Genomic DNA, 10,768 nt, shown 5'->3' with positions numbered 1-10,768 from the left:
TAAAGAAAACAAGACACTTTATTTCAGAAAGTTCAAGTCTTTTTATCATAATTGACAGAGTTGGATAATCAATTATATATTATCAGCATATTTCCAAAATTTTCCATTAACTTTTTAAAGGCAGCCATATACATGTTTTGAGTTATATAAAACATATCCATTAGCAATCTGAGACTCACCAACATTTATGTTACGCTTCTTCAACAGAATTTGAAATGAAACACTAGTAAAATAGGTTATAAGATTATTTGGATTTTATAAATTATTCTGCTTAACTCTAGGACTCATAGAAGGAATTAGCCTTTGAATTTGTTTTTCAACAAATGAAATTCTGCAATGTGCTAATCTGCTTTTACATATTATTTAGAAAATGGCTATTAAGGCTTTATTGTAAGGGATAACAAGAAAAAATATCCTACTGTGTACCATGCAAGATGGAGAAAATAATGTTTTACAAATTAACTGTTGAACAACTAAGGAAATCATAGTTTTTCCTTTGATTTTGGAATTCTTGAAATCAAAGATGTTTTTCACATTATAGTTACATTAAGAGTTTTGGGAAAAATTAATTGCTAACTTAAGAGCTTAAATGTCTTTAGATTTAAAAAAGGGATGGATGATTTTAACTATTGTTTTTTAAATGTTGCTTTGGAGAAAAGTCTTGATTCACTGTTTCATTCTTTCTAATAGCTTTTTCTTTGCTTGCTTACTATAAAATAATGCATCATTATTCTGAGGACAATTTCTGATTCAGTTCCAACACTTTTGTATCGCCATGAGTTTTGGCATTGTTTACCAGCACCTGTGAGAAATCACAAACAGGAACATTACTATTTTGTTTATTAATATTATTTATATTTAGGTTCATAGAAGCTAACTATGCCAAGGCAAAGCAGACAATATCAAACTATATAAGAAAAGTGGCTGTGCAATCTTATAGTCATTTTTGCTGAAATTGTTCAACCAAAGCTAGTTATCAAAGATAAGGACAATTTATTCGAATGCTCAATTAGTATAGATGTCAACATTTTGATTGTTACCAATCAGCACTGTATAAAATTAAACATTTTGTTTGGTGGTTTTGTTTATAATTCTGTCACTTCTGAACGTCTACCCAAAAAGACCATTTTATGAATTGAAAACTGTCCAAATGGAATTGCTCTCCTTTAAAACCACAGCTTAGGACTGAGGCTCTCTACACTAGAAAATTAAACAACAATGAGGTTGTTCATTTTCCAACACTGAAGGATCCAATATTTTGCTCTATTTGCATGCTAACAAGTTCGCCTGCCACAGTATCTGTGAAACTGTCCAGAAGACACAGGACTCCCGAGGTCAGAGATAAAGGTCTTTAGTACCACGGTACAGCAAATTGCATGGGCATCAACGTGCTTGCATCTGTTTCCCTTGCCTTCTAAGTCTCACAGGAGCAACATGGATGGATGTACAGAGTTTCCCACATATGTAGTGAACTGCATTATGAGTGGGGAGCCCTGAGCCTAGGAGACTTGAATCTTTTATAATGGGCAGTAAACAGGCCTATGCTTTGCTCAGAAGGAAGACACCTATATCTGTCTCCCAAAGCTCTCTCACCATACAAATAATCTTTGAAAAGACAGTCTAGAACACAGGCAGGCAAGGCCTTCTGCTCACAGGATGTTTATAAATGCAAGAGACCCATGGTGAACCATTTCCCAGTATTCACCAAGCTCTACCTTTTTGGTTCTCAATCTGTTGATTATAATGCCTTTCTCCAAGCATTGTTCCTATTAACATTTCTTTAATATGGTTATGTTTCACTGAAAGGCAAGCAGTATTTCAAATGCTGTAGCTATTTAAAAAGCTTGTCATTAATTTTCATCGTATTTTTTAATTGTTGGTTCAAGTTATGCGAATTATGACCTTAATACATGTTTTACTACTCCATTTAAAAATAATTTTATATATACAAATGTTTATATATTTAGATACCAGAGCCATCCCATAAGTAGTTGAATAGAAACTGTCACATCCATTTTATAGAAAAGACAAGAAAAAGTAAAATAAATTTTCCAAAGATAAAATGAACATCACATCCCATTAAATGCTGCTACTTCTAAACCTATCCTATCTACCTACTTGCCTTCACTGCAGTGGTTGTAAGAAATACCACAACCAATGCCTAGCACTTTTTTCTATCTTTTCTTCTTCTATATAGCACATTAGGAGAATGTATTTCCTATAGGTTAAGTCAGGTTCTCACCCAGGTGTGATTACACCTCAGGTATCATTTGGCAACGTCTAGAAGACATCTGTGGTTGTCACAAGTTGGGGGAGGTGGACGAAGGCAGTGCTACTAGCCTCTAGTATCTAGAGTGGTTAGGAATGCTGCTAAAACCCCACAATATAAGGAGAGCAACTCTTACCCACCCCAACAAAGGTACAAGATGAAATATTTTGAGTAAAATAAATCAATGCCTTACATCAATAAGCTCGTAGTCATTTTTGGCATGTAAGTGTCTCAGTAGGTACCAACGTGCAGTTGATACAATAGATTTGGGACACCCAGGCTGATGATAAACCACTCTCTCCAAAAGTCGCCGTGTCTCTCTAGGGTAAAGATATTTACATTTAGTCCAAAGCATATACATTAATACAACTATTTCATATACTAGTCTCACATATACTTTATCTTTCTCATTCTTTTGCAGACATTGTGCTGACTACTTCATTTTTTATTCACATGACAATAGTAGTTAACATTTATTAACTGGTTATTATTTGCTAGGTACTATGTTAAGAGTTTTACATACAGAGTCACATTTAATATTCACAACCTTGTAAGGTAGGTTGCTGTTATTATTTCCATTCTGCAGATAAATAAATGAAGGCTTATTCCAAATAGAAAGGGGGAAAGACCCACCTATTTTATGAGCACTTCTGAGTGCTCTACGTCTAAGCTTTTTTGAAAACAGGCTGAAAATCAATAATATTATTGAGTGGAACAAGAGAAAATGCACTAGAGTGCATTATACCAGGCTTTTTAGTATATGTTTTCAAGGATATTTACAGTATGTAAGCCCATGTAATAACAGGCTGATTTACAGTTGTGTTTTAATTTTTTCTTTGCTAATTTATTAACACCTATGACTCCAAAGACTTCTGTTCTGTTAGAAATAACACAAACTGTGGTAATTTCACAACTGCTGAATATGAGGATCTTATAAGTAGCAATTCTGTTTTGAAGCAGGATATGAACTTGTCTTGAAGATGCTTTTACATGGCAATCACATAGTAAGCATACTGTTTTTTTCTTCAACTTTGTTTGTTTGGAATGAGTTTTGATTGTGCTTAAAATTATGTGAGGTGCTTAAAATTATGTGAGGTGCTTAAAATTAAGAGATTACAGGAGGATGGGGATTAAGGCTAAGTCAACCACACTGTGCTTCAGCAGAAAGACTTCATTAGGAAGCTTAAATTATAACCTAAAACATTTCTTGGTGAAATTAGTCATATAAAAAATGGGCAAGAATAAATATTAACAAATTGTAATGGAATTATTGATTAGCCAATAGGTCTTAGACCTTCCGTCTTTCCTATTTTGTGATGTTGATGTGACCTTTGCCTAATATTAAAATGTAGGTCTATAATACCTATTCTGTACCAATAACATTGGCTCCTAAGCCACTGTTTTACTTATGGTTGCTTTGTATTATATGTGATATTCATTGGAACTAGATATTACTCTCAGAATTTAAAAATATTCTTCCCTGCTTTACCACCAATAGGACCTTTAGTAATATTCTTCAAATTTATTTCTGATCCCATCCCCAGTTTCCAAAAACAGATCATTAAAATGTTTATACTTTTATAATTTTATCAAAAACAATAAAATACCTAGGAATAAACCTAAGGAGATGAAAGACCTGTACTCTGAAAACTGTAAGACACTCATGAGAGAAATTAAAGAAGACACAAATAAATGGAAATCTGTCCCATGTTCACGGATAGGAAGAATAAATATTGTTAAATTGGCCATCCTCCTCAAAGCAGTTTACAGATTTCAATGAAATCCCTATTAAAATATTAACAGTATTTTTCAATGAACTAGAGCAAATAATCCTAAAATTCATATGGAACCACAAAAGACCCAGTAACCTAAGCAATCCTGAGAAAGCAGAACAAAGCTGGGGGTATTATGCTCCCTGGTTTCAAGCTATACTACAAAGCCACAGTAATTCAAACAGTTTGGTTCTGGCATAAGAACAGACCCATAGATCAATGGAACAGAATAGAAAGACCAGATATAAACCCACACATATATGGTCAGTTAATATATAATAAAGGAGCCATGAATACACAATGAGGAAAAGACAGTCTCTTCAGTAACTGGTGTTGAGAAAACTGGACTGGTATATGCAAGAGAATAAAACTGGATTACTGTTAACTTCATATACAAAAGTAAACTGGAAATGGATTAAAGACCTAAATGTAAGACATGAAACCATAAAACTCTTAGAGGAAAACATAGGCAAAAATGTCTTGAATATAAGCATAAGCAATTGTTTTCTGGACACATCTCCTTGGGCAATGGAAATAAAATAAAAAATGAACAAGTGGGACTACATCAAACTAAAAAGTTTCTGTATAGCAAAGGACACCATCAACAGAACAAAAAGCAGCCTACAGTATGGGAGAGTATATTTGTAAATTATTTATCCACTAAGGGTTTAACATCTAAGATATATAAAAAACTCATATGCTTCAACACCAAAAAAAAAAAAAAAAAAGAAATAACTCAATTAAAATACAGGTGGAGGATCTGAACAGATGGGCAACAGGCACATGGAAAGATGCTCCACATCACTAATCATCAAGGAAATGAAGATCAAAACCATCATGAGATATTACCTCATTCTAGTCAGAATGGCCACTATTCAGAAGACAAGAAATAATAAATGTTGGCAAGGATGTGGAGAAAACAGAAACCCTCCTACACAGTTGGTCAGAATGTCTTTCGGTGCAATCACTGTGGAAAGCAGTATGGAGCTTCCTCAAAAAACTAATAATAGAAACACCATATGACCCAGTAATTCCACTTCTAGGAACTTACTGAAGAAAACAAATCCCTGATCTGAAAAGATATATGCAACTCTGTGTTTATCACATTATTTACAATAGCCAATTATGGAAGCAACCAAAATTTCCATTAATAGACGAATAGATAAAGATGTGGACATATACACAACGGAATAGTATTCAGCTATAAAAAGAAAGAAATCCTGCCATCTGCAACAACATAGATGGACCTAGAGGGTATTATATGCTAAGTGAAATAAGCCAGGCAGAAAAAACAAATACCATATGATTTCACTTGCATGTGGAATCTAAAAACAAAACAAAACAAAATGAATAAAATAGCAGTAGACTCACAGACACTGAGAAGTGACTGGTGATTACCATGCAGGAGGTGTTGAGACGGGTTGGTAGTAAGCATGAGAGGGATAAAGGGAACCAAAAATTCTCAATCATAAGTTGGTCACAGGGATGGCAGTGCAGCATGAAGAATATAGCCAGTGATTCTGTAACATCTTCCTACGTTGACAGACAGTAATCTCACTAGTTGGGGTGAGGATTTAATAATGTGGGTAAATGGCAAGCCTCTGTGTTATATATCTGAAACTAATATAAGATTGTACATCAACTATACTTTAATAAAAATAAACTGTTTCAAATAAAATAAATAAATAACAAACCATACGCACTGAGTTGAGAAAAATGAAGCCAGAGAATATTTTCTTCCTTACTGGGTTATTAGAACCAGCTTTTCCAACCTATTTTCCAAATTAGATGGAGATACATGAATAATGCCAAGTCTGTTAAACTAATTCTAAATCTTTGTTTCCTAGAAGGATTGGAATTGAAAAAAACATTTCAAAGCAAAAAAGTGAAGATTCTTCATACCTTGCCCCCATTTTGCGGTTGAACTGTAACAAAGCTTGCACAAGGACAGCCAGTGGACAAAAGCAAAGCTTTAAGGCCTCAGTTGTAGCTTCTTGAACCAAAGACGGCCAATGATCACTGGAAATATTAGCCTGTAAAAATATACGACAAATATTAAATCAAAGCTTTTGACATGTTTACTTTAAAAGAATGCAACTCAACTCATTTGTTGAGTGCCTACTTGTTCAAATTGCCATGTAAATGCTACAAGGAGCATAATTCTACAAAATGGTTAAGATCCGATTCCTCCTCTTCAGGAGCTACAAAACAGGATAGACTGGGATAAAGGAAGGTTTCAAAGAGGAGGTATCACTTAAAAAACACTGAAGTATTTGTGAAAAGACAACACACTGTTCTATTACATAGGTGAATAAAATCTACCACACTAAAGTCTCTAGTCTACCAAACACAAAATTCAATGTAACATGATTCTTTAACTGGTAGTGAAAAGCTCCACATTTCAAAAATTATCTAAGGAGAGAGGAAAGACTGAAATAAAACATTTTAATAAATCCCAACATAGAAAAAAAAGTGCAGAGATAAATAAATTAAATCATGGTCATAGATATTGAAAACTTTTTTTATGTATTTCACTTCATGGGGAAACTGTTCAGGTATCTATATGCTACTTAGGTTATAAACTTTAATTTCTTATAAAATATACTGACTAATAATATAGATAAATATTTCCTAACAGTAACTGAAAATCAAGTGATAAACCACTGAATTAAGAAAAATATGCATTTAAAATCTTTCATTAAATACCCAAATTAAAGCTGATTTCATAATTACAGTTATCTAGAATACACATTTTAATAAAGTCAATATAATGAATTAATACACAGTCCATTTCAAACACAAATTATAAAGAAAAATTGCACCAATAACTCTGAGTGCAGTACTGGCAACAGTAATTTGTATAATCAAGGAAGAGGAAGCTATAAAGGTAATGAATTTGAAAATAGAAGGGAGGTTGTGAGGCATTTTCTATAAAGACAGGAGCAGTGGGACTTTGGGTACATCTGCAAAGAAAATAAAGCAAAGCTCATAATAATAAAATAATTTCTAATATATATTTAAAAACTAGTAACACAAAACTCCCACTGGTTACTTTTATAATGTACTCTCCAAATTCCAAGAATTCACATAAGGCATTCTGCAACATTAGCCCAAAGATTATTATATAAAGGAAAAGTCTATACTGTAACTATTATATTAAAACAATATAATTAGAATGTCTCCAATTATGTCTTTAAAATTTACTATATTAGGGTGACATTTCCTCTGTCCCTGGATATACATTATAGTAGGCCCCAGGACTCTCATATCTATTTTTCTTATATTCATTTTCTATATTCAATTAGAATGCCTTCTTCTTTACAATACTTCCATCTTCATTCAAAGGTAATATTTTCACCCCACTCCCATCTCAGCTCCCAGCTAGGGTATGGTTATAGGCAGCAGCAGACGGCAGGAGTAGTCTCTCATCTGCAGATCAGCTGTGTGTGTAATCTGTGGGGCCCAGTGCAAAATAACATGCAGGGACTTTCATTCAAACACCATTATGAATTCCAAGTGACTGCAGACCATTAAACCAAGCATGGAGCCCTGTACAACTGCCCAGGATGGACACCATGAAGCAGCCCTGCTCATCTGCAGGCCCACTACACTAGGCAAATGGACTCTATCCCACTTACTCCCTCCATATCTTTTAGCAATCGGGAAACCTGTGCTTCCTTCCTGCTGAGATCCCACCACTCCTCTCCGCAGCCCTCCTGGACAGGATCTAGGCTAACCCCCTACACCGGCCCACTCACACCTGGCAGCACTAGGTCTGAGCTCCTCCACACTCCAGGAGCACTGCCCACCCCACGCTGCAGCAATGTGCTCACACCCTCCGGCTACGCCAGCACACACTCCTACCCACCTCTGGGACTCTCCATGGCTGCCTGCCCTCTCCCAGAAGCATGCAGGCCCCTCCCCAAACGCTCTCCTCTTCTGTGACCTAACATAGAGAGCCAAGGCTTCTGAGGCGTGTGTCACAGGACTGCCCATATTCTCCTAGATGTATGCGTCCAGAACCTCAGGGGCCACACAACGAAACCTCTCTCACTCTGGCAGCATTCCCTTCCTCACCTTTGAGGGCATCTGGGTGTGGAAATGTGGCAGGAAGAAGATGGGCGAGGCAACAGCTCTCTCCAGAGAAATATCTTCACAATCCTTCTCCAACTGTACTCTTCTAAGTCTTTATAGTGTCTTATACGTTAGTCTTCTACCTGCTTCAGAATCTGTATCTTGATCTGATATCTCACTTTGGAATCTGGTATTTAATTAATCTTAGCTGAAATTTTCAGTTTAATATCCTCTTCATATATTATCAGACATATAGTTGCCTCTCATTAAAAAATCTAGTTTCAATATCCTCTGCACACAGCCAGCTGTTACCATAGAAATATGGCATTTATATTCCCTTACAATAACTGGGTGTCAAATCTTATGAAAAGAACAAATTAGATTTAGATAGTGCTGTAAGGTTTACAAAGGCATTTGTAAATTTTGTTTCATTTGGTATTTGTCACAACCCTGTAAGAAGGCAAAGTATCCTACTACTGTACCAAAACAAAAAAGGCTCTAAAGAGCTTAACAGGTTGAAGTAAAGCAAGGACACAAAGATAACACATGGCCCCTGACCTAAGGAGTTCTTAAATTGTTCTACAGTAATAGCACCAATGTTGAAAATTTTCCTATTCGTCATATTTCTTTGTCAGAATGTCTAGTTAAAGCAAGTAAATAACATTGGCAATGGACTGCTATAGACAAAGCATGAGTTAATTCAGGCCTGTCTAGGACAATTTCTTCCAATCATGCAAAACAAAAAAATGGCAGTTTATGTTTTGGTTATAGAAGTAACATGCATATGATAAAAAATTCAAGTACTATCAAAGGATATAAAATGAAAAAATTTCCTCTAACAGCCCTTAAAGGGCTCTTCCCCAATATAACTGTCATTGTTTCTCATATCTTTTTATATCCTTCTATGTACCTATAACTGCACACATACACACACACACACACACACACACACACACACACACACAGGATGTATTTAGATGTATATATTCTTAAATATACACCACACATACATATACTCAAATAGCATATTATACACACTCTCATGAAGTCCCCCCCATACACAAACTTAAACATTACCTGGAAGAGCTTTCCACACCAGCACATAAGACTTCTCAATCTATTTAACTTAGTTTCAAAATCAATGCAAGAAAAAATTACTAGAAATCCCTCTTACAGAACGTCAGGTTGAACTGAGAAATGACTGAAATGTTAATTATTGGCATCTTTGTTACAGATGAGTAGATGGATTAATTCTAACTTAAATCCCACAAAGACAAAAATGATTTCTACCATAATTCAATTTTTAAAATTACAGTCTTTGGGGTTTTTTTTTTTTTGCCCACAGTGACAATGTTCTGCTGGAGTCTATGCATTTATACTACTCTTATGTCCATCAAAAGCCCAAATACAAAGTTTATAAAGAGGCCACACTGGAAGGCAACAAAACAATAGGAATGTAATAAAATATCACTATGTAAGCAGCTTTCATCTTAAAGTAAAAGAATCAATTTTTCATGATCATATTATAACATGATCTTACCATGCAGACTTTTAATGCAAGCAGTGCTAGTCTCAACAGACTTGAGAGCTTCCCACTCCAACTGCCCTGTTGGGATGCTACTTGTAGACTCTTTCTATAACACATCTCTGCAGCGCTCATCATTCCTTGAGACTGATATATGTGCGCCAGCCACTGAGGAACAGAAAGAGAAAAGAACTCAATAGATTTAGTATGCAGTTTGGTATTCTACTTACAACAAATTCAACAAACTTTGATGGAGTAATTTTATTTAATTATTGGTAAGTTTTGTGCCCATAAAACAAAAGTTACAGGTCAAGAAAGGGGTAGCCATCTTGTAATTCTACTAACAGCTTACTTGCCACGCTTAGTCTGAAGTCTTAAAAAGTCTCTCAACATGATAAGTCAGGAATAAAATCAAAATGTAATGTGGAAACAGATATATCATGTAAATACTAACCAAAATAAAGTTTGCATAGCTGTATTAACATCCAACAAAGTAAACTTTAAGATAGGAAGTATTAAGAGACTAAGGGAGCTGTTTCTTAATGATATAAAAATCAATTCAGTAGGAAGATATAAATTACACTTCTACATTTTTTTCCCTCCCTGCCTCCTTGGAGCTGATTCATATTTTCTGTAACTGCACTTGTATTTGGGGGATATACTGAAACACTATTGTCTTTCTTGATGTGCAAACTATTTCAAAATATTCCTGGTCTCCCTAACCTAAGAGTTGTCAGGGTGTAGCAGGGAGTCTGAACAAGACATTCATTGTTTGGATTGTAGACAAGGTCTATCAGCAGGAAGTTCATTAGGCAAGAGGGACACTCCTATATTTGTATACACCTAAGAACACAGAATTTATGAAGGAAAAGTTGACAGAAATGAAAGGATAAACACACAAATCCAGAATCAAAGATGGAGATTTTAACACACCTATCTCAGCAATACTAAAAGAAAGAGACAAAAAAATAAGTAAGGATATAGAAGACTTAAACCTACTAAACCAGCTCGCATTAAATGACATACTTAGGAGACTATACATTAGTAACTACAGAATATACCATCTTTGCAAATGTGTATGCAACATTTACCAAATCTGACCCATATGCTATGCCTTAAAACAAGCAT

General features: G+C 35.0%; 1 protein-coding gene across 4 annotated transcripts in view; it reads right to left on the bottom strand.

Moving 5' to 3' along the window:
• Nucleotides 1-10,768, bottom strand: part of SKIC3 (SKI3 subunit of superkiller complex) — an 82,718-nt gene continuing 71,950 nt past the window's right edge. For all 4 annotated transcript variants that reach the window (XM_037012094.2, XM_037012095.2, XM_037012092.2 and 1 more), the window contains 4 exons: nt 9,656-9,808; nt 5,944-6,074; nt 2,463-2,589; nt 1-802 (listed from right to left, as the gene is read on the bottom strand). In XM_037012094.2, coding sequence (XP_036867989.1) covers nt 728-802; nt 2,463-2,589; nt 5,944-6,074; nt 9,656-9,808 — 486 coding nt within the window. In that variant the 3' untranslated portion in view covers nt 1-727. The remainder of the gene's footprint in view (nt 803-2,462; nt 2,590-5,943; nt 6,075-9,655; nt 9,809-10,768) is intronic.

Source organism: Manis javanica, chromosome 1, assembly GCF_040802235.1.
Source record: "Manis javanica isolate MJ-LG chromosome 1, MJ_LKY, whole genome shotgun sequence".
Classification (NCBI taxonomy): domain Eukaryota; kingdom Metazoa; phylum Chordata; class Mammalia; order Pholidota; family Manidae; genus Manis; species Manis javanica.
This window is presented reverse-complemented; position numbering and strand designations above follow the sequence as displayed.